Source organism: Dreissena polymorpha, chromosome 1 (assembly GCF_020536995.1).
Source record: "Dreissena polymorpha isolate Duluth1 chromosome 1, UMN_Dpol_1.0, whole genome shotgun sequence".
NCBI classification, from domain to species: domain Eukaryota; kingdom Metazoa; phylum Mollusca; class Bivalvia; order Myida; family Dreissenidae; genus Dreissena; species Dreissena polymorpha.
Window position 1 is genome coordinate 101,250,357 of NC_068355.1, and position 25,298 is coordinate 101,275,654.

General features: G+C 34.7%; 2 protein-coding genes across 11 annotated transcripts in view; one reads left to right on the forward strand and one right to left on the reverse strand.

Moving 5' to 3' along the window:
* Window positions 1-9,857: 9,857 nt before the first annotated feature.
* Window positions 9,858-20,895, reverse strand: LOC127842889 (von Hippel-Lindau disease tumor suppressor-like). 9 transcript variants are annotated; one of them, XR_008031966.1, is made up of 6 exons: window positions 20,795-20,855; window positions 20,119-20,342; window positions 18,849-19,004; window positions 14,856-14,951; window positions 11,408-11,518; window positions 9,858-10,500 (listed from the first exon to the last, which is right to left on the reverse strand). XR_008031966.1 is itself a non-coding variant. In XM_052372671.1 (6 exons), the coding sequence occupies exons 3-6, from the start codon at window positions 18,991-18,993 to the stop codon at window positions 10,325-10,327; spliced, it is 528 nt and encodes a 175-aa protein (XP_052228631.1). In that variant the 5' UTR covers window positions 18,994-19,004; window positions 20,119-20,194; window positions 20,793-20,879; the 3' UTR covers window positions 9,858-10,324. The 9 variants fall into 9 exon arrangements, 6 of the variants coding, with proteins under 6 accessions (XP_052228631.1, XP_052228652.1, XP_052228662.1 ...); XR_008031977.1 differs by having other exon boundaries at window positions 20,808-20,825; XR_008031970.1 differs by lacking the exon at window positions 20,795-20,855 and adding an exon at window positions 20,711-20,725.
* Window positions 20,639-25,298, forward strand: part of LOC127842860 (double-stranded RNA-specific editase 1-like) — a 44,681-nt gene continuing 40,021 nt past the window's right edge. The window contains exon 1 of one of the 2 annotated variants that reach the window (XM_052372618.1): window positions 20,639-20,786. The gene's annotated coding sequence lies outside the window, so the exon portion shown is untranslated. Of the gene's footprint in view, window positions 20,787-20,807; window positions 20,959-25,298 lie in introns of those variants that run through there. The other variant, XM_052372614.1, reaches the window with a different exon arrangement.

The following is a 25,298-nucleotide window of genomic DNA, read 5'->3' on the forward strand; positions in this document are numbered from 1 at the left end:
CTCCACGAATGCCTGTTTTGACAGCCAGCGACACGTTTGTGTATGTCCTCTATTTATTTCAGTATGTCAAACAGTTCTACAAGTTATTTACTATGTTGAAACACTGATGCTGGATTGATTGACTTTTGAAAGTCAATGGTCAGTTCTAAACAAGGTAGACCGAGAAACGAAGCAAGACAAGTTGCAATAGGCAAACTGTTGTATAAGTTTCACCTCTCTAGCGGCAATACTTTTTTGTGATAAACTCAACACAAAATATCAGAGGTCAGAGAGAAAAGGCAAAGTATATGACACGGCTAAAGTCAGGCATTTACATGCACAAACAAAAGGATAACGGTGCGGAATTTTACCATTTAATTGAAATTTATGAAATACATTCAGTGTCAATTCAAAAATAAAGGCGGTCTATAGCTTCATTTTTAATAATAAAACCAGTAAAACTTATTCCATATTTCCATTGTAAAATGCAAAAATAAAGTATTAATAATTTGATTGCAATTGTTCCAAAGTGTGAGTCATAAATCATAAAACAAGTTAAGATCACCATGAGCCTAAAGTAACAGAAAACTTGAACAAAACAACAGAAAACTTGAACTTTTCAACAGAAAACTTGAACTATGCAACAGAAAACTTGACCTATATAACAGAAAACTTAAACAATTCAGCAGAAATCTTGAATTATACAACAGAAAACTTGAATTATACAACAGAAAACAAGAGTGTCACGTCCACTAAAATGTCTGGGTTTGAATGGTTTTGACATAGAGAGCAGACAAAATGATTTTAGCTCATCTATTTTTTGAAAAAAAAATGAGCTATTGTCATCACCTTGGCGTCAGCGTCGGCGTCTGGTTAAGTTTTGCGTTTAGGTACACTTTTCTCATAAATTATCAATGCTATTGCATTCAAACTTGGTACACATACTTACTATCATGAGGGGACTAGGCAGGCAAAGTTAGATAAGTCTGGCTTGCATTTTGACAGAATTATGTGCCCTTTTTATACTTAGAAAATTGAAAATTTTGGTTAAGTTTTGTGTTTAGGTCCATTTTATTCCTTAAGTATCAAAGCTATTGCTTTCATACTTGCAACACTTACTAACTATCATAAGGGGATTATGCAGGCAAAGTTATGTAGCTCTGACTGGCATTTTGACAGAATTATGTGCCCTTTTTATACTACTTAGAAAATTGAAAATTTGGTTAAGTTTTGTGTTTAGGTCCACTTTTTTCCATAAGTATCAAAGCTATTACTTTCATACTGGCAACACTTACTAACTATCGTTAGGGGACTGTGCAGGCAAAGTTATGTAACTCTGACTGGCATTTTGACGGAATTATGGGCCCTTTATACTTGAAAATTTGGTTAAGTTATGTGTTCTAGTCCACTGTACCCCTAAATTATCATAGATATTGCTTTCATACTTGGAACACTCGCAATCGATCATAAGGGGACAGTAAAGGACAAGTTGCATAACTCCGGTTGTCATTTTTACGGAATTATGGCCCTTTTTGACTTAGTAACTTTGAATATATGGTTACAGTTTGTGCTTACATCCACTTTACTTCTAAAGTATCAAGGCTATTGCTTTCAAACTTCAAATACTTTCTTACTCTCATGATGGCACTGTACCTGGCAAGTTTAATTTGACCTTGACCTCTGAATGACCTTGACTCTCAAGGTCAAATTAATAAATTTTGCTTACATTGCCATAACTCCTTTATTTATGATCACATTTGATTCATACTTTGACAAAACAACACTTACCTGACATACCACAATGCACTCCGCCCAAACCATCCCCCACGCCCCCCCCCAAACCCCCCCCCCCAAAAAAAGAAATAAATATTTTTTTTCCTTATTTTTGAAAGATCATCTATTAAATGATCACAGACCCACATTATACCCCCCTCTCCATTATGGCTGACGTTATACTGTCAAGCACTCAAATAGTCGAGCGCGCTGTCCTCTGACAGCTCTTGTTTGATATTCAAGGGATGTAATTTGACGTGTTGTAGTAGTAGAATCAGATTAATTGACAGATGCTACACGCCTCTTCACGAGGTCTTTGAAGCCCGACCTGCCCCTGTGACCTTTCAGGGGAAAAATATGAATTTAGAGCCAAAGTAGGTCAAATTTACCCCGGCTTCCCGGGTATTCGCCAAAGATATAATTTAGCTCCAAAAAGACCAGTGCACTGTGGCAAATGAGACCTTAATGTGCACTGGTAGTAGACAATTTCAAGACAAATTCATGTCTGAACGCAGCACCGCCAAGGGACTGCAGCACACCGCTCTGCCTTTATGGCCACTCTCGCTGTCACCGGCCGTTGTCTTCATCCCCGAGACAGTTTCTCCAGTGCGTTAAGCGTAATGAGTACCGGGATCCCTCAATAAGGCCATCCCCTCGATGTTCATTGAACTGCTTCAAGCCCCCCCCCCCCCGGACAAGCAGCCCAAGCATGGTATGTCCATCACACTGGTGGTCTTGCTGTCCCGCCGTTCCCGTCCCTCTACAGACGGGACCTCTGGCAGGTCCGGGCCAGCGAGCTCTCGACGATAAACAGCGGGTGACAAGTCCGCTGCATTTTGGAGAAGACAGCAATCCCAGCAGTGTGGAAGACGTCCGGCTCGAGGGTGGCGGATTCAGCTGGATTAGCAGAGCCACCCGCACAAGTGAGTAGATCTTCTGTGGGCGACTCTCGCTCGGTCGTGACGCGCGCGCTTCAGCTGCTGACCGAGATTTGACATGTTTCATGCGATCAGACTATTTATAGGACTTAGCCCATATATACCCACAAACATATTCAACATGTCGCGTGATGATCCGATTCGAATTGTTTGAGTTAGAGAGCGAAATTGCTAATTTTTTTTTTTGGAAGGTTCACTCGAATGCCGCGCGCAAGTCCAACCTACCGCCTCCAGCACTTGTTTTTTTAAGGTTCAAATTGTCAACGGTCTTATAATAATTAATAATGACGTTACAAGGCTTCCATGATCGGACTTATTGCGTGAAGATCGGACTTATTGCGTGAAGTAATGACCAATGTAATTACATAAAAAGTGTGTTATTTTGGTCTTCCCGTTGTCCGTCGGCCGCATGGACATTCGTACAACAGCAATCTGCTGACAATACGAAAGACAGCACCTCGATGAACGATATGTATCGTTGGGTCTATATTTGTTAATTCAAGAGTTTGGAAGTAGCAATAAATAACAAATGAAATTAATTCCAAACGTGTATTTTCTTACACATCTGCCTGCAATTTGTACTGTTTGCATTGGCGGGAAAATGTATTTATTTGCAAACGTAGACGCTAAGTCATCTCATCTTCACCTGTGGTCCCATCTGGGACAGGCCGCCAACCAGCTACCGCCAGGCGTCTCGGTTCTGGGCGAGTCTTTCCAACTGCCCACATGTTTGACCAATGATGGTGTTCGGCCTGATGGCTTCCAGTTGACACTGGCTTTTACCGTCCGGCGTCATACGTCCTCCAGCTGAAGATCCACCTCCCAGGTCCGTGACGTCTGTTGTTGTTCTGTTTGGTGTTTCTGTAGCAATAAGGTTTCGACAGGGTAGGGTAGCTAGCATAACCCTCCTTTTTTAGCGTGGAGTAAAATAATGTAAGAGCGACTGTCCGGGTTGACAAAATAATGTAGGAGCGATTGTCCGGGTTGGCAAAATAATGTAGGAGCGACTGCTGTCCGCCCTGTCAAAACATCGTAGGAGCGACTGTCCGCTCTGTCAAAACATCGTAGGAGCGACTGTCCGCCCTGTCAAATTTAGCGTAGGAGCGATTGTCCGTATGAGCGATTGTCCGGGATTCTTGCTCCGACATCGCAACGAAAATGCAGAAAAATGTTATGGGACCATATAAAGTAAAACCCTGTTGTCAAATTTAGCTTGTGTAGTCACCGGAGAGTATCAATTTCCCTACCAAGGTTCGTAAATAGTGTAGGCACCCAGGGGGTGTCTCTAAGTAGAGCGGGCCCTTGGGTCGGGATGTACTCATTTAACATGAACAGCTTTAACGTTTCGTTGATATTTTTCGTGCATATCATTTCAATACTCCTTAATAATTAATAAATGTAAAACTTATCTATGTTGCTAAGTAGTCGCGTATATGATGTTCAAATTTGTCAGTGGGGCCAGTTGCATTGGTTGACTATACTTTAAATTCGTGTTGAAAGTCAAATAACATACAATAATATTATTTCTTAAGGTTTTATTTCAGAATACATTAGGCTTAAAGCCCATGAGTACACAAACATATAATACACAATGTAGTAAACCGTGGTCAATGACATACAGGTATATACATATACGATTTTAGGCAATATAAGTTAACAATTTATAACGAAAGATTTGGCAACTCTAAAGACATTCATATTCAAAATAACAAATATTTTTAACATTTATATATTAAGGTTATTATATAATATGCATTTTGTAAAGTCTTATCGTATTCAAAATAAACTTGAATGTTCTAACAATGTGAAAACATAATTTTTGTTTGATTGACAACACATAGACAGTAATATGTGGAGAGAGACTATTGATAATATAATTCAGTTCTCAATTCAGCTGCTTTAAAAATAAATGTTGCAAGATTTTTAATTGTTTTAGCGTTGTCAGTTTGTAAAAGTTCGATAAATTTTATCATATTTATGCGATTCCAATAATATCTACGTATATATTGTTTTCTAAGACTATTAAAAACTGGACATTCGAGTAAGAAATGGAACTCATCTTCGAGAACGTTACAGTGTTTACATTTTCTGTTTTCATACGGTGTCTTTTCAGGCTTGTGCCATCGCCCTGCTTCGACTTCAAGTCTGTGAGCAGATACTCGTAAACGCGTAAATTCGAATCTTAATTTTGAAATATTTACAACATTGAGATAAGGCTGAAATCTAAAAAATCCGTAAATGCAATAATTTTTACCAATTGTCGTTGTTGTAACTCGGTTATCCAATTCTGAATATATCAGATATGCGTTGTTTAACAATGGATATAAAACAATTAACGTCTCCTACTCCCTGAAAAAAACATGCATCACCAAAACCTAGTGTATTTAATAGATATTTAACAGATTTTACCCAAGAATTGTTTTCGGGATACATTTCGAGATCATGTACTAACATATTATAAACAATTTTAATATATTTAACATCATCAGATTGTAATATTTTATCCAGTAATTTAAAACAAAAACAATCCGTTTATTTATAAGAGGGTAACGCCCAAGTTCCCCGTAAATGAAATTATTCTGTGTTTGAGTTCGGACATCCAGCACCTGTTTACAATAACATAGATGTATTCTTTCGATTTGGATGCTATTGTTAAATCCCCAAACTTCACAGCCATAATTTAAAATTGGTTCGATAAGCTTATCGAATAATTCAAGACTATGGCTAACTGAGATATTTGTAAATTTCACCAAATTTGATTTTAACTTAAAAAGTGCTTTTAGGGCCTGCCCCGAAAGCGCATCATATGTTGCTGAGAAAGATCCCCCCGTTGTAAATATTACTCCAAGATATGTAAATTTATTAACAATTTCTATCTCATTTCCTTGATAGGAAAACTTCAAATGTTTTCTATTTTGTCCCCCTTTTTTAAAAATCATTATCTTTGTTTTATTGATATTTACACAGAGTTTCCATTTCGCACAATACTCATCTAACAAATCTAATCCAGTGTGTAAACCAACTTCTGATTCCGCAAAGAGAACAATGTCGTCAGCATACAACAATACAAACAATTTTAACATGCCTAGGTCAACACCTTCGAATTTGTTTAGCATAAAGTGTTCCTCGATGTCGTTAAGATACATTGAAAATAAAAAAGGCGATAATGATTCCCCATGCCTTACCCAAAAAAACATGTAAACGATTCATGACTAATTTTAATTTTATTTTTGATTTTACAACATTATACATTGATCTGACTATATTCAAAATTTTACCTCTTATGCCTAGTTTTATTAGTTTTTACCATATAATATCTCTCACAACAAAATCAAATGCCTTTGTAAAATCAATGAATGCCGTATACAGTTTCTTCTTTTGGTTTAAAATATGAGTTATTATACCTTGCAAGACGAATATATTATCAACTGTTCCCATACCTTTCCGAAATCCGGCCTGGGCTTCTATGTAAACATTATATTTGTCCCCCAAAATCTTAATCGATTGTTAATAATTTTACAAAATAATTTTCCTATAGTGCTTAACAATGTAATTCCTCTGTAATTGGCCGTATCGTCTAAATCGCCTTTCTTATGTAAAAGGACAATTAACCCTTCGCTCCATGCCTCTGGAAAATAACTCAAGTTAAACATTTTATTAAAAAGTACAAACAAAACCTCCAAAAAGTTAGTTTCGGACACCATGTTTTAAAAACTCATTTAGTACATAATCCGGACCTGCCGACTTACCAGTTTTTAAACAAATGCATGCTTTTTTAATTTCTTCATGTGTAATCTCCATATCTAACTCTTCAAACATTACATGTAATTCGTCATTCAAATAACGCTCATTAAAAGAAACGATGTCTTCGTCTGGTTGATAAAAGTGTGAATCTGGATCATTTATTGATTTAAAATATCTTACAAAATCATCTGTATGCAATTTGCTTGATTTAATTGGCTTAACTGATCCTTTTAACATACTCCACTCCAATATCTCTTTGCATCTAAATATCTATTTTGTTCTAGTATTTTAGTCTGCTCAGTATCATATTGATATTTATTTTTTGTAGCAAGGCATTTGTATAAACTACGTGCACTGGTCATACTTATTCTATTTTCGTCAGACTTGTCATTCCTATATATGTTCAATAATTTATAATTTGCTGATTGACACTCGTCATTAAACCATTTGTTATTTTGAATATGTTGATATTTTTCATTTTTGCCAGTTTTTATAGTTTTCTTAAATAATGGTGAACACACTTCATCAATAATGGAACAAAAATGTTCTAAACTTTGGTCTAGAGACAAGAAACAGTTAGTGGTATTAATATCATTGCATACCTTGTTTAAAGACTGTATAATACTATCATTTTGGAGTGACTGTATATAAAGATCGGTTTTATTTTTATCCCATTTTTAAATGTATTTTGCATTATCACATTCATTTTTTAACAAAGCAGTTTTATCAACATCATCAGATGTATCTTCATTAGTGTAGGTATTTATAAAAAAATTGTACTACACAGTGGTCCGATATTAAATTAGGATCAAAAACCTCAAACTTATCAACACATTTAAACAAAGCAGGCGAACACATAACAAGATAGATAACACTAGACCCGTTACTGGTTACACAAGTAAATTTTCCAATCCTACTATCTACACCTACTCTACCATTCAACACGTTTAACCCAGTCATTTTACAAAACTCAAGTAAACAATTACCGTGCTCATTTACAACTTTATCTTGACTTAATCTTGGTAAAAATTATCTGCGATATAATCGTCTGGTAATACATTAAATCGTTGTAAATCATTATTTTCAACATAATCGGCTTTAACGCCAATTCTTGAATTAAAATCTCCACAAACTATAAATCTGCAGTTATTATTATAAAAATGTTCGAACTGTATAATATCGTTTAAAACTTTATCAAATAAACTTTCGTTAATAAACATTTCCCTACTGCTTCCATGTGGCACATTATACGCCAAACAAAGTAAAACATCAATCCCGTTTTCAAACAAATGACCTTTAATGATACTTTCCAGACAATTACCAATTTGTAATTGTTTGGGCAGTATCCGATCATAACGAGATAATCGCTTTATGATGAACAAAGGTGCAATAAAACACCGGGTTAAAAACGCTGAAACAAAGAGTGTCAGAATTGGTGTGAATAATTAAATAAAAACAATTACATTTATCAAGAGAATTTATTTAATGTGTAACAAGGCAAGTTTTTACAGGCATAAATGTTCAAATCAGTTACTATATGTTGCGTACATAAAGTCGATCTATTTGCTGTTTGTTTACATCCTTGTTTTTGTTCGTTCATTAAATTTGATTTATTCTGAAATAATTTCAATATCAGAGAATTTTTTATCTAAAAAATGGTCGCGAAGATGTGCCAAGTAGAGATTTTTATGGTCACCACATACCGCGCTCGTATATTGTGTTCCACTCCAGAGTTCGTTTATAGTAAAAACAAATAATAACAACAATATAATCGTTCCAAAAATGCATTTCCTTGCACGCTTATGTTTTATTCAGACATAGTTAGTAAAATTACATTTGATATAGTGCACGATTTATTTGATATAGTGCATGATTATCAATAAAACGATTATTATTTCAACCTTCTCTATATGCGCTTATATGAATTTCACCTCTTTTTGCCAACCAGTGGGCGGAGTCTAATATTTGCTGGTGCGCGTGACGTCACTCGTCAACTGGTCTATAACAATTTACGCGTGACGTCACGCGACCTGCAAAGTTTAGACTCCGCCCACTGGTTGTCGAAAAACAAAGACCTATAAAATACATACATGTATTCTATAGGTCTTTCTTTTCTATAGGTCTTTGGCAAAAAAAGATGAAATTCATATAAGCGCATATAGAGACGGTGAACATAATCATCGATTTTATTTATCATCATGCACTTTATCAAATATAATTTTATTAAAATCTGAATAAAACATAGGAAGGAAATGCATTTTTGGAACGATTATATTGTTGTTATTATTTGTTTTTTTACTATAAACGAACTCGGGAGTAGAACACAATCTATGAGCTCGGTATGTGCTTTACTACAAAGATCTCGATCTCTGCTTAGCACATCATTTTAGATTAAAACAAGGACTGTAAAACAATCATGCCCCCATATGGGCTGTCAGTTGTAGTGGCAGCCATTGAGTGAATACGTTTTTTGTCACTGTGACCTTGACCTTTGACCTAGTAACCTGAAAATCAGGGGTTATCTGCCAATCATGATCAATGTACCTATTAAAGCTTAATGATCCTAGGCGTAAGCATTCTTGAGTTATCATCCGGAAACCATTTCACTGTTTCGTGTCACTGTGACCCAGTTTAATCATAATATACAGTGTTTAATAACTATAAATTAAAAAAATTGTGAAATTTTACTGCTACACGATTTTTGTATATTACGATTACCGGCAAATATAAAATTCGCAATTATGTGTAAACAGTGTACGTTACAGCAGTGCACGAAACACCATCTTGAAATCAAGCAATAAAAAAACTTGCATAATATAAATTAAATATAGTGTTTTTTTTATCATAAAATGCTTGATTGTTACATGTATCACTCCTTATCACTTAGTAAAAAATATTCAATAAACATGCAAGACAGTTCAATTTGCACAATATGCAGGTTTTTTTTCCATTTGTATGGTTAAAATTATTAATATTGTCATTCAATGGAAACGAAACGGATATCCATTCAATGGAAAAGAAAATTATAAAATTTAACAATTGTTATGTATTCCGCTTTTTTAGGGCTTTGTTTTATAATTGATTAAATGCACCTCTTACACATTCGATCGCTGATGAACAATAACAATATCCACACCACTTATAATTAAATTATTTGGGCTTTCACACTAGATCTTATAAAGGTTGTAGAATGGAATAATGAGTTATTCCCGTTTTATCATGAGAAATACTGCCAAATGGACTTTCATAAGCTTCGACCTGATTTATTAAAATTAATTTGAGCACACCGCTCATTATTTTGTTTTTAAAAATGAGCAGCGTAATGCAAAAATGGATCTTATACCATATAAAGAATGAACATATTACTAAGACCATTCTTGCAGGAAGCATTCCCATATCAGCAGTAACAAAGTACTAAAAACATAGAAAAAAGGAACATTTATTGAGACTAACAAAACGAGTGAGTCTTAACCATGATCAGTGAAAACAATGTAAATAGTGTTCAACAGTTTATACACTGGTACCAAAACATGGGAGCTGTTTCAAGGCCAGACTCAACCTTAACCTGCCACATGTACATGTAACTGGTTTTTCACATAAGAGTTTAAGAGAAGCACAGTGCACATGGTGTACTAGGCCGTTTGAGAGCCTCATGGTCTTCTATGGAACAGGATATCTGTATCTTGCACTAGCCCCTGTAACACAATTTACAATTCTTCTGGCACCAATGACATTATAAATGAGAATATCAGTGGACTAAATATTCGTGTTCTTCAAGTACAGTGCTTACACCATTAAAACCCCATGTTCTACCTGTAAGCCACAAGTATTAAATGCTTAATGCATGGTATTCCCAGTTTGATGGGTACAGACCCATTTTGAAATCTCAGTCAATGTAACAATTCTTCCCACTGCGCTGTGCTTGTGATAGTGCTTTTCTTATTCAAGTTTTGAACACTGTGCAGAATCTCTGTCTTAAGCATGTCTGTGATTTCAAGGTGTCTAACCTTGTCCTCTGCAACTAAATGTCTAACTGCACGTACACAACACTCCTGCAGCGAATACACTGAAGATAAAACACCAAACTCACATATCTCATAATCTTGATATTTATAAATTAAATCATGAAAGCAAAGTATCTCAGCAATAATATTTACAAAATCATGTTATGTATTGGGAAATACTATTGTAATGAACATTTGGTAAAAGCAGGCTAAGATGTCGAATCAACACTTAAACAGCCCTTTACTGACATTACATACAAAGTTTATCACCTGTTTTTAATGCTCATACATAGATGTCTGTATGAATGGACATTTCATGAACAACAAAATCAGAATTGTGCAACTCAAACAAATGCCTTTATGTAAACATTTTCATAAATGTTCTCAATTTTAACCAAAATTATAAGTACTAGTATTTCCCTTGAATGTGTTGTAATTACACATTTTGATCATCTAAATTGGCAAAAGAACATCAATTTATTTACACTTTCTTTATTTATTTTTTATAAACTGGCTATATTATAGAATTTTGTAAACTGATGCTATTGCTGTGACAAATTTGATGTATTACTATATATGATACATGCCATGATGAACTGAGCAAAATTGTTCATCGTATTTTAATTGATCCCTTTACCACTTTTAGACACTTTTTCACACATTTGTAGTTCCTTAGAAAGTTAAATTTAATTTAAGACCTTTCTTACTGTATTTAAATTAAAAAGGGTTTATTGCCAACCCTTAGATACTGATCAGCAGCAAACAGCCTAAAACCTGAAGAGGCTGTGAGTAACTCGCATGCTGTTCTGGTTTAATGCTGTTTGCACATAGCCATTTTCATTTTGCTTCTGAGTGGAAAAGGGTTCATATATACCGGTTCATATATACCTGTTATAAAACATCTGTTTCTATATAAATTTCCAAAAGGCGATCTACTTGACATTTCGTGTGACTTAAGCTCATACTTACATGGAAGGGTAATGGTGACCAGAGTCCTGACTTTTAGCCTTTCATCATCCTCAGACTGTGCCGAGGACGCAGGAAAGTATACATCATTATTGGCTACCACCATTTTGTCTCCTACAATAGGTGGACGACATTACAATAGAATGGAACTAGAACTGTCACTGTCCTGCATCCTACAGTTGCACCTTCTATTGTAAGTTAAGTTAAACAAGAGCACCGCCTTGCAGGTGCAGACCGCTCATCTATTTTCTTTTTAAAGGTGAAGGGACTCTCATTTTCAATCACAAAGGAGGGAGGGGCGGAGTGAAGAGGGGTGTATCGTGTGAGGTGTGGAATTTATAACATTATCTTCAAAAAATGCGAAAAAAAGAAAAAAAAAATAAAAAATGCGGGGGGGGGGGGGGGGGGATTTTTGGGTGCGATGGTTGGACGGTATTTCAAACATAAAATAATAAAAATTTATTATTTGTGTTTTTTAACCGTTACAAAAAAAAAATTAGGGGGGGGGGGGGTGGGGTGGGGGGGGGGGGGGGTAAAGTGTGAGGGTGTGGTTGTAATTTGTGAGATGATCTTAAAAAAAAAAAAAAAAAAAAAAATAGGGGAGGGGATTCGGGTGGGGGAGGGGGTGGGTGGGGGGGGGGGGGGATTCTTGGGTGCGATGGTTGGACGGTATTTCAAACATAAAATAATAAAAATAAATATTTGTGTTTTTTAACCGTTTCAAAAAAAAATTGGGGTGGGTGGGTGGGTGGGTGGGGGGTATAGTGTGAGGGTGTGGTGGTCATTCGGAGATGATTTAAAAAAAAAAAAAAATTAGGGGGGGGGGGGGGGAGGTTGGGAAGGGGGGGGGGAGGGCACAGGGGATGGTTTGGGTGGAGTCTCTTGTGGTATGTCAGGCAAGAGTAGTTTTGTCAAAGTATCAATCAAATCTAATCATAAATAAAGAAGTTATGGCAATTTTAGCAAAATTTAATAATTTGACCTTGAGAGTCAAGGTCATTCAAAGGTCAAGGTAAAATTCAACTTGCCAGGTACAGTAACCTCATGATAGCATTAAAGTATTTGAAGTTTGAAAGCAATAGCCTTGATACTTAAGAAGTAAAGTGGATCGAAACACAAAATGTAACCATATATTCAAAGTTACTAAGTCAAAAAAGGTCCATAATCCCGTAAAAATAACAACCAGAGTTATGCAACTTGTCCTTTTACTGTACCCTAATGATAGTTTGCATGTGTTCCAAGTATGAAAGCAATATCTATGATACTTTAGGGGTAAAGTGGACCAAAACACAAAACTTAACCAAATTTTCAATTTTCTAAGTATAAAAAGGGCACATAATTCTGTCAAAATGCCAGTCAGAGTTACATTACTTTGCCTGCACAGTCCCCTTATGATAGCTTATAAGTGTTGCAAGTATGAAAGCAATAGCTTTGATACTGTAGGAATAAAGTGGACCTAAGCACAAAACTTAACCAAATTTTCAATTTTCTAAGTATAAAAAGGGCACATAATTCTGTCAAAATGCACGCCAGAGTTATCTTACTTTGCCTGCCCAGTCCCCTCATGATAGTTAGTAAGTGTACCAAGTTTGAATGCCATAGCATTAATACTTTCTGAGAAAAGTGGACCTAAATGCAAAACTTAACCGGACGCCGACGCCAACGCCGACGCCGACCCCGACGCCAAGGTGATGACAATAGCTCATTTTTTTTTTTCAAAAAATAGATGAGCTAAAAAATGGTTTCCCAACTAATGCAAGCTACCTTTGAAGTTTCAGAATGAAATGCCCAAGACAAAATTTAAGCAAATGCATTTAAATGGGCAACAACTGTTAAATTATGAAAGCAGTAGTAATGATATTTATCCAATTCACTTATCTTCACAAAGGTGTACCTATAAATGAAGTTCAAAGAGAATACCTCTTGTTATTTTAATGATGAGTTCAAAATTGAAGTAAGTATAAAATCTTATTATGGACAACAACTAAAACATATTGCCACAAGAGTTATTGCTCTAGTAAACTTCACATCCTTTTGATAAGATATATCTACCAATTATTTTCAAGTAAATACCTCTTATAGTTTTCAAGATAAACTTCTGTCAACATTCCAGTACAGAAATATAAAATAACGCAAATCACTCTTAAAATATACAAGCAAGATTGTTAGTTCTTGTGTGCTGCACTCCTCCTACTAAGGTCTACCAACCTATTAAATTTGAAGTTATTGAGCAGTGACAATATTGCTCTCTATTTTTAGTAAAAGTGATCTTGAGCGTGAGGCTAACGCAAACTACCTTGGGGGTCTGCATATAAGCAAACCTTGCCACACAATATCAGGGCCACAATCCAAATTCAAAGTATTCACTGGACACTATCTTCTATTTTAAGTAAGTGACATTGAATTGAATTAGCCTATATAAAGTTCTACACTAGGGGTTGATCTCAGCTATCTACACACTAAAGTGCAAAACATCCATTTGACCTTAAATTATTGAGTGTATGCCATTTTTCTATTTTAAGCAACTTTGAACTTTTTCGAAAAAGCTCCACATACAAAACCAAGCTGGGCATTCATGCAAGCTTTCTACATCCTATATTTCATCATGATTCGTCGAACCAATTTAAAGTGATTGACTAGATGTATCCCATTTTCTTTTTGGCTATTTTTAACAGAGACCTTGAACTTCTCAACTTGCCCCAAAATCCCAAGCTGGAGCATCATAAATGGTACCTTCATACATAAAAAGAGTGCAATGTTTTAATTCCAAAATCAAAATATAGAGCTGGACATTTTGAATAATTTTGAATACTGGTAAAATTAACATTGATCTTGACCTAACTTGACACAAATACAGTCCCAAGCTGAGCCTCCATTACAGCTGGCTTTATTTCAAGTTTTTTTAACATTATTCAATGCTAGCTTAAGCCTGCCAGGATTTTCAACTTTTTAAAAAACATTGTTAAAAACAACTTCCCAAACATCAAAATTCAACATTCAATTAATAGAGATATGTTTAGAACAAGAAATGTGTTGGTCAGAAACACTATGTCCCCTTCTGCGTCGCATTGACTTTTTTTGTATTTTTGTTGACCTTTTACCTTGAAGGATGACCTTGACCTTCCACCACTCAAAATGTGCAGCTCCATGAGATACACATGCATGCCAAATATGAAGTTGCTATCTTCAATATTGCAAAAGTTACGGCAAATGTTAAAGTTTGACCAAACCAACAAACCAATGTACAGACCAACAGACAGGGCAAACACAATATGTCCCCCATTATAGTGGTGGGGGACATAAAAACAATATGTCCCCCACTATTGTGGTGGGGGACATAAAAAGAAACAGTCTACAAATGAATTCCTAATATTCATAGAATAAGGTACAAGCATGTTCAGAAAATGAAACAGTCTACTGGTAAATATTTGAACTTTCAATGAAAGCTTACCAGTTTGGGCGTTCAGGAAGATCCATGGGTGCCCTTCAAATGTGTTCACATCCATCCACTTGTATGGAAGCAACCTTTTGTACAGTACTGACTTGCCTGTGAAAGAAATATGCAAACCAAGGAATAAGTCGCAGAATCTATGACAAATGAAGTTTAAAGACTTTAATGTATTCTTGCAATAAAACTGACAGTGAGATACATAAGTTATAATTAATTTACTGATTATTTGAAAGCGTAAGATACTGACTGTGGGGAAACATACTCTAGATTGTAAATTTAACTGTACACAAATAGAAATTTCACACTACCTAAAAGTCTTCGCATTAATTTCAATGCATCAATTTATTCAACTTATTCTTATAATTAAAACAAAATTATGTACTAAAACATATCTTTGTTGACTTCAATGAACTTTTTCTTATTAATTATTATAGGTACCTTGATTGTAAGTCTATGCACTTTATAGCTAAACATTTGTTTAAAATGATTTAATCATGCATGCTGACAACCACCCAAAAATGAAATGAAGTTATTATAAAACTTTTATTGTTATAGATGCAAACTTCTACATTTTCATTAATTATTTAAAGGTATATTCAGGTAAATTGGTCTAAAATGTCACCTTATCCCAATTTTTTGTTAAACATCTTCCGAGAAATTGATTTGAAACATATGTGTTTAAAGTATTGTTAAGATGTGCAGTTGGTATTTAAGTACTGTAGGAAAATGAGTAGTGAGTACTACAGTGTTTTTTTTTTTTTAATAGTTGAGCGTTTTATCAATATTTTTTTCACTTAATAATATGAGTGTATTATAATACATATTTTATATTTTACATCATTCATTATGTGATATTAAGACAAGCTTTTACATTTGCCAACAGCATTCATACTGAATTTATACTGCAGTACAGATTTTAAAGCTAAGACAGGGTTTAATTTCTTGGTTGTGATGACGTCCTTTCCTTACTGTCTTCATTCAATCTGTTGTCATAAATACCATAGAAAGAAAGACTGAAATGTTCATCCGTATTAACACAAGAAACCGTCGGGGACGGGTGATGCTCCCCAAAGTTTTTTTTTGTCACAATATTGCACTATATATTCAGATAAAAGGAAACGTCTTGAGGGGCATAACTTTGGACAAAATAATACGATGGATGGTTTGGCGACTTAAAAATTTCAAAGGGCCATAACTCTCTAAATAAATCATCTAACAGAACCCACAAATAACATGCACATCTCCTCTTGGTAGTGAAGCTTCCCATAAAGCTTCATTGTATTCCAGTCAGTAGTTGGGGAGAAATAGCCCGGACAAGAATTGCACTATATGAACAGTTTATAGAAAATTTCAAAGGGCCATAACTCTGTGAAAAATCATCCGTCCAGAACCGGCTGATAATATGCACATCTCCTCTTGGTAGTGAAGCTTCCCATAAAGTTTCATTGAATTCCCGTAATAAGTTGCTGAGAAATACCTCGGACAAGAATTGCACTATATGTACAATGGAAAATTTCAAAGAGCCATAACTCTGTGAAAAATCATCCGACGAGAACCGGCTGATAATATGCACATCTCCTCTTGGTAGTGAAGCTTCCCATAAAGATTCATTGAATTCTGGTCATTAGTTGCTGAGAAATAGCCCGAACAAGAATTGCACTATATGTACAGTTAATGGAAAATTTCAAAGGGCCATAACTCTGTGAAAAATCATCTGACCAGAACCGGCTGATAATATGCACATCTCCTCTTGGTAGTGAAGCTTCCCATAAAGTTTCATTGAATTCCGGTCAATAGTTGCTGAGAAATTGCCCGGACAAGAATTGCATTATATGTACAGTTAATGGAAAATTTCAAAGGGCCATACCTCTGTGAAAAATCATCCGTCCAGAACCCAGGAATATGCACATCTCCTCTTGGTAGTGAAGCTTTCCATAAAGTTTCATTGAATTCCAGTCATCAGTTGCGGAGAAATAGCCCGGACAAGAATTGCACTATATGTACAGTTAATGGAAAATTTCAAAGAGCCATAACTCTGTGAAAAATCATCAGACCAGAACCGGCTGATAATATGCACATCTCCTCTTGGTAGTGAAGCTTCCCATAAAGTTTCATTGAATTCCGGTCAATAGTTGCTGAGAAATAGCCCGGACAAGAATTGCATTATATGTACAGTTAATGGAAAATTTCAAAGGGCCATACCTCTGTGAAAAATCATCCGTCCAGAACCCAGGAATATGCACATCTCCTCTTGGTAGTGAAGCTTTCCATAAAGTTTCATTGAATTCCAGTCATCAGTTGCGGAGAAATAGCCCGGACAAGAATTGCACTATATGTACAGTTAATGGAAAATTTCAAAGAGCCATAACTCTGTGAAAAATCATCAGACCAAAACCCGCTGATAATATGCACATCTCCTCTTGGTAGTGAAGCTTCCCATAAAGTTTCATTGAATTCCGGTCATTAGTTGCTGAGAAATAGCCCGGACAAAAATTGTGCACAGGCCGACATACAGACATATATATATATATATATTTGCTATGATCACTCGTGAATTAAAATCGATAATCCACCGAATTCAACAAATATCCTCTATATAATTTAATCATTATTAAACTATATGTGATTATTACACATGTACACAAAATAAAATGGTATCAGTTTACAAACAGGTAAGCAATCATAATTACTTATTTGTATTGCAATACTCAAACGAGAGTGCCAAACTGTCACAAGATACGCCCATTTGGATGTTTTGGACAACTTGATAACTTTACCAGTTGTGTGGCAAAATGACCTATTTTTTGACCCTGCATATTTGAACTTGACCTAGATATCATCAAGACACAACTTTTGAGCAAATTTGGTGTAGATCAGATGAAAACTACTTCAATTAGAGAGCGGAAAACATGCTTAATCCTTAACATGCACTAAGTGACCTGGGTGACCTAGTTTTGGACCTGGCATGACCCATATTCGAACTTGACCTAGATATTGTCTAGATACAAGATCTGACCAAGTGTGTGCAATACACCATGTACCACAATATTTGACAAATCAAAAACATTATACACCAACAGAACATTCCTTTGGTTCATACCTTGTTTATTCTTAACTTGAAGAATTCAATTTTTAAGCATTTGAAGTCTGAAGTTATTGTGTCACAGAGTTACAAATATTATTACATTATTATTTGATTTTGATTGTTGATTTTGATTGAGTAAATAATAAATTCATACAATTCAATGTCTAGTTGCTAATTAATTACAGTCTTATAGAAAGTAAGGAAGTAAGGTACTGTATGTTGGACAAGAGATAGATATGATTGGTCAGTGATATGTGTGGGTGTGACTTGGCATTAAGGATCTGTATGATCCATGGATGAATGAGAGATATGATTGGTCAGTGAGATGTGTGGGTGTGACTTGGTATTAGGGATGAAAGGGTTTCAAAAGAGTGACAAGTTATTTTCATGAAGCAAGGAAGTAGAGGTCAGTAAGAAAAAGTAAAAGTCAGTTACAAGTTAGAAAGACAGTTGGAAATAAGGGGATGGAATTTGTTAAGAAATTATGGGAACTTATAATGAATGAATAAAAGAGTTAATGAAAAAAGCGAGTTGTGTTGATGCCAATAATAACAAGGGCACAGATTTCCCCCGGTCCGGTTACAATTTATGCCTATTAGCTTATGTAAAATGATATTAATACTAGAAATAAGGGCCAATACATGGTTTGACTTGGTTACTTTACAGATATTTACAACACATATTGTACAAATCCTGATATTGGACAAAAAGTTCAGTAATTGGGAAAACACAAACAATCCATATGACATGACGACAGATTAAAATATGAAAAATTGTTAAAAAAAGAGAAAAAGCATGCTATTTACAGTTAAAAGCTATTTTGTACAGTATAATTGCACAACATACATTTCCCACAGTGATAATCTCTGTTAAAGTAATGTTCTGCATAGTGGACTTTCAGTGCATACCTTCATAATTAATCCAGAAGACATCAACAATCACTTTTGAAGCATTACAGAATCGCACAAACGAGTGGCGCAGAGACTTTGTAGACGCGAGCTTTTTTACTGCTCTTCCATCCCCTTTATCTACAGTGTCTTCACTGGCAGCCATATACTCCTCTTCTGTTAGTAATACACATCATTCTTTATGATATCATTCATAGAACTTGAAGAGTATAATACAAATCATAAGTAAGTAAAATGTAATGCCGCTTACACAGTAAAACTGCAAAATAAGTCAGGAGCTAAAAACTTGAATGCTTGGTTGCACAAAAAAAATCCATTTAAAAAAACATTTATACTCAAAGTCAACGAAAATTTTGTACACTATTTCACAAAAAATAAAGTTAAAACATAAATAATTAATGTTCCTTAATATAGCAATAGCCAAAATTTCAACAAAAGATATTAAGGTATGGTAACATAGATTAAACAAGGTACAAAATGCTTCTTTTTATTTTTTTGTGGCACAATATATTCCATTTTAATTTCTCGCCATGATATCTATTCATGTGAAACAAGAACACTGTTTATATTGTCGACATAAAACAAAAAAGAGCATTTTGTATGTTGTTAAATCTATGTAACCTGACAACATCTAGCTTTGAAATTTTGGCTATTGATATAAGGAGCATTATGATTTATTTGTTATGTTAATTTTATTTTTTCGTAATATTGTACAATTTTTTGTTGATTTTTAGGGTTTATGTGCTTAAAAAATATGATAGCAGAATAAAACAGGGACCTATACAAACAAAATTTGTTTGTATAGGTCCCTGAATAAAATTAATAATAACATGGGCAGTTTATAATTTGGATACTACATGTAAAGAACCTGTAGTGAAAGGATGTAATGTTGTTATAAAGTGTCATGCTGCATACAAACGGATGATCATTATTCTTTGAGATTGTGGGTACAGACACTTCTACAGAAACTTTTTGTCGAGTCACTGCTGTTCTTTGATTTTTTGTTGGTCATGTTATCATTAAAATTAACTTACGGAATTTTAAGAATATGATTTGAGTGATTGATTGGGACACTTAGTAAATCTGTACAGGACATCAGTACATGGTGGGAAAAGATATGACATGAAAGCTCTTTAATTAACATATAATGTATTACCAGTGTTCTCAATGAAGTTGGGGTAAGAGGATATGAGTGCCAAAAAATTAAAAATAAGTGCAATCAATAAACCAAAGCAACACACTACCAATATAGTACTTCACGATAGCTTACATAGAATCAGACATCTAATAATAGTGCCTTTCAAGCTGATATTATTAGTAGCACTGCTAGAAGGGCTCTGGTCCACACCGTTCCAAATGAAATGTATTTATTCCAGTTTAGGGCATCATAAATATAAAATTAATGCAAGAACTTCTATATGTTAGTATCCCTTATTCCCTGAGTATCGGTCTTCCTCATGGTATCATTACTTAAATGAAAATGCTCAAGAAGTTCTGGAAAAAAAATGTTTTTTTAATTTTTTAAAGTTTAAATTTGATGGTTATCCAAGATTTTTACGATGATCATTCTCATGATCTCCAGTGTTCAGTGGAAAGTAGGTCAAGGTGATGCCAGCATTTTAAAATTATATTATGTCAATATGAGAACCGTGGTATATATGATACAGTTTACTACAGGGAGCTAAGTTTCTCTGTATGTTGTCCAAAAATGTAAATATAAATGTAGCTTTCGTTTTCATTTCTAAGAATACACATTTAACTATAGATCGACATATAACACATTCGTGTTCACTAATCACTTCCAAAATTCGTATGTATTCATTTAAGGGCTGATACTACAGATAGACATGCTACTACATTACATTGACAAGTGTTTGAGGCTACAGAATATTGTAGAATACAAAAGCTTCTCGAAAGTGTAACAATTTATTTAAACAAGTAAATACTATTAATTGGTACAGGAGATAGAAGTTAGTTGTTATTGTATCATCGGCATTTCAAGTAATCGAATAGTTTAGTAGGTTGTAGCCGTTACGGTTTCGATTTAAAAAATCCGCGAAATAACGGAAAGCTATAGGCCTGAATTATAATTAGTGCTTGCTGATTTACGGTATATATTTTATTAATTACACGTAATTAAATTAAAAGCTGACACATTAAACCATTAATTAATGTTAAGAAACAAAACGGTCAATGAAACCGTCGTATATTCGTTAACACTTTTGGTTTGTTAACAGTTATTCGACTGAATTAGTTTCGGACGATAGCTTTTAAATTGTAGCTAAACCAGCGATTTTTTCTCTTCTTTATAAAGTACCCGTAAAAGGTACTTTCCCAATTGAAGAAAAACTACAAAATACCCAATTGCAATCTAAAAATTTCCCAAAAGGAAGGAAAGTTTTTTCACTTTTTTTCCAAAAGTGCATTATCTGCAAGTTAACAATTAAATTGAGCACTGACATTGAACATTTCAAGCCAACTGAATGTATCAGGGGTCTAGCTAGGCTAAAAATTTAGGGAGAAGTCACTTCTCCCTTAAGCCTAAATAGGGAGAATTGGTAACATTTTTGGGAGAAATGGTACATTTGCGTCATAGATCTTAGTTTTACGTATATTTTGCAGCAACTTAACAGATATGTGGTTTCTGTTCAGCTTTCAATCAACTCTTCACTAATTTTATACAATAAGACATGTTAAGTGTATAAAACCAACATTTTCCTTATTTCTCATTGATTGTTGATTATGATTGTACTTTTAATTACTTTTTTCCTGAACAGGTGTATCAAATAAACTTCAATTGTAACAAGCCAGTAATGTTCAAAATCTTTTTACTTCCTTGTTAATTTTAAACAATTCAACATTAAATCAAATTCATATTTTGTTACCAATATTTGTTTTAAATTAAAATCTCATTTTACAGCAGAGATTCCAAATCTGACCTGTAAATGAGCACTGTATTTATTGCCAGTGCTAGATTACATCTTCCCATTTGATCATTCCATAGTATTGTTTTAATGAGCCATTTAACATTGCTGAATCATAGTTATTGGTAGCCAGCAGAAGGCAATTAATTAAGGCATCATCTATTAACAATTTCAAGAAGTGTAATAGCTCAAGACTGTTCTTTTGAATGTTCAACTTTGCATGACCTGTAAATGGGGCAACTTATGGCTGAGAATCCTCCTGTGTCCAATTCTCCACATCAAATTGATTTTAAGCGGTCAATGTCTGGCACAAAGTAATTCATTAAAAGGAGGAGAAGTCACTTCCCCTTCATAAAATTAATGTGCGAAGTGAAGATTAATTCGGCGAAAAAATCGCCCACTTCGCCCACTTGCGAGACCCCTGTGTATTTGTGCTATTGATACCAAGCAATTTAAAAGACCCATCTTTCCCAATTGGGAGATTTCAAGACGAGAATTATCCCTATTTCAGGGTTTATCGCGCTATTTTTTCCCAATTGGTATGGCACAAGGTACTTTTCCAAATTGGGGAAGAAAAATCGCTGTAAACTGAAAGTCAGCAAAGGATCTGAAGGACCTACTTTCAACTTTGTCGTGCAAAATCAGAAAATATGCAGTGCGGCATTATAAGTTTTGCAACCAGAACTTATTTAATGTGATTGCAAGTTGTACGTCAATCTGTTTAGAATGAGAGAAAGAAACTCAGAAAGAGAGAGAGAGAGAGAGAGAGACAAGGATTGTATGGTTCCTATTGATATGAAAATAATCACTATTCAGGGCTTATTTTCTTGATTTGGGGAAAAGGCCTGGCCTTCAGTGTATGAGAAAACAGTATTTACAAGACTGAGAAACGTTATTTTTTTGCCAAAGTAAGCTTGAAATTTGGGGGAAATTGCGCATTTTAAAGAAATTCTCTTTGGGGAAGGGGCCTTTCTCTTGGGGGAAGGGGCCTTTCTCTTGGGTGAAGGGGCCCATATAAGGCCCTCGCTGAAGAAGAAACAAACCCTGCTATTGAATGTCCTTTTCACTAAGTAGCACAATATTGAGAAATTAGTTAAATTGCTTGTTTTGTCTCTTTAACTCAACTTTTTACCTAGTAAAACTGTTCACCCGAATGTTGGTGTGTAGAACCTCATAATGCTCTGGTCAATGTAAATGAGTCAATAATACAGTCTCTACTTCAGGACTTCACACATGTGTATGGTATCATTGTGTGAGGTCACTGATAAAGTTCCATAACTAAGATTTTCAATTTTACAATATTATTCCCCCTTTAAATTAGGTAAACAGTGTGTGTATTTTTCATTTAAAATTTGGGCCTTTATAGGGACCCATTCCCACTGGAAAAAAAGAATCAATTTTTCCAGAACTGGACCATTTTTTACTTTGAAAACTTAATCTCAACAATTAAATCATCTTTTATCCAGCTCCATATGTTAAACCTAAGTCAATATAATATTGAAAACACTATTATTTCTCAAATTTTAAGTTCTGTAATTTCTCTAAGTTTTCTGAATAAATATTTGTTCGTGTTCAAAAATTTAGATACAGAAAATATTCAAGAAGTATGAGTGTCCGAAAATTTAGAGATATATATGTTATGTTTGTTTGTCAATAATTGTATTGAAATGAAACAGGTTTGATTTACATGTTAATAGATCTGTGTATAATCAGATTTACGGCATATTCTGCTTTATTAGTCCCCTACCGGTTTCACCGGTCAAAATCGCTCATTTACTATACACTATAACTTCGTAACAACTTCTCAAATGCATATGGAGCTGCACATTTTAATTTGTACAATGTTAAGGTCAAGATCATCATGAAAGGTCAAAGGTCATTTACAAAGGTCAATTTTCATTTTAAATATGCCAAAATGTCAGTACCACTTTATACAGATATTTATATTTTACATGCATGTGTTACTCATACAGCTAAACGTATGAATCGATGACATGTAAAGGTCATCCTTCAAGGTCATATACTTGAAAATGCCTATACCTTTTTAACTATTGTACATAGCATGTCAAACATTTGCCATAACTTTTGCAATATTGAACATAGCAACTTTATATTTGGCATGCATGTGTATCTCGTGGAGCTGCACATTTTGAGTGGTGAAAGGTCAAGGTCATCCTTCAAGGTCAAGGTCATCCTTCAAGGTCAAAGGTCAAATATATGGGTCAAAAGCGCTAATTTAATATACACTACATAGCAACTTCATATTTGGCATGCTGGGGGGCATAGTGTTTCTTAAACACATCTTGTTTAAAACATGTACACATCTGAACGAATAATCCATTTCTAATAAGTATAGCCTGATTTATTTTAACACAATAACACTTGTACGTGTATGTATTGTCAATTTCAGCCAACATACTATGCATTTTTTTCCAAATCTTTTCCAATTGGAAATTAAGATACACTGTGAATTCTCAATAGAATTGTGTCCCTTAAATTTTTTTGACAAAGGATCATGCAGTTCTTAGCTCACCTGTCACAAATTGACATGGTGAGCTTATGTGACAGTGTGATGTCCGGTGTCTGTTGTGCGTCCTTGCGTGTGTCCGTCCCTCAACAATTTGTGTAAACAGTAGAGGTCACAGTTTTCATCCAATCTTTATGAAATTTCATCAGAATGTTTATCTTGATGAAATCTGGGTTGGGATTGTATTTGGGTCATCTGGGGTCAAAAACTAGGTCACTAGGTCAAATCATAGAAAAACCTTGTGTAGACAATAGAGGTCACAGTTTTCATCCAATCTTCATGAAATTTGGTCAGAATGTTTATCTCGAGGAAATCTGGGTTGAGAATGTACAGGGGTCATCTGGGGTCAAAAACTAGGTCACTAGGTCAAATAATAGAAAAGCTTGTGTAGACAATATAGGTCACAGTTTTCATCCAATCTTTATGAAATTTGGTCAGAATGTTTATCTTGATGAAATCTGGGTTGGGATTGTATTTGGGTCATCTGGGGTCAAAAACTAGGTCACTAGGTCAAATATTAGAAAAACCTTGTGTAGACACTAGAGGTCACAATTTTCATCCAAAATTTATGAAATTTGGTCAGAATGTTTATCTTGATAAAATCTGGATTGGGATTGTAATTGGGTCATCTGGGGTCAGAAACTAGGTCACTAGGTCAAATCATAGAAAAACCTTGTGTAGACAATAGAGGTCACAGTTTTCATCAGATCTTAATGAAACATGGTCAGAATGTTTGTCTTGTTAAAAAATCTGGGTTGGGATCGAATTTGGGTCATCTAGGGTAAAAAACTAGGTCTCTAGGTCAAAGTTTGAAAAAAACTTGTGTAGACAGTAGAGGTCACAGTTTTCATCGAAACTTAATAAAATATGGCCAGAATGTTAATCTTGATGAAATCTGGGTTTGGATAATTGTATTCGGGTCATCTGTGGTCGAAAAGTAGGTCACTAGGTCAAATCATAGAAAAAACCTGGGTTGACAATAGAGGTCATAGTTTTCAT

Excerpts from the sequence above, each read along its gene's own strand:
- LOC127842889 (XM_052372711.1), bottom strand. The coding sequence starts at position 18,993 with ATGGCTGCCAGTGAAGACACTGTAGATAAAGGGGATGGAAGAGCAGTA. Across the intron at positions 14,952-18,848 it reads CTTCTGGATTAATTATGAAG|GCAAGTCAGTACTGTACAAA; the intron begins GTATGCACTGAA and ends TTTCTTTCACAG. Across the intron at positions 11,519-14,855 it reads CTTCCTGAACGCCCAAACTG|GAGACAAAATGGTGGTAGCC; the intron begins GTAAGCTTTCAT and ends CACCTATTGTAG.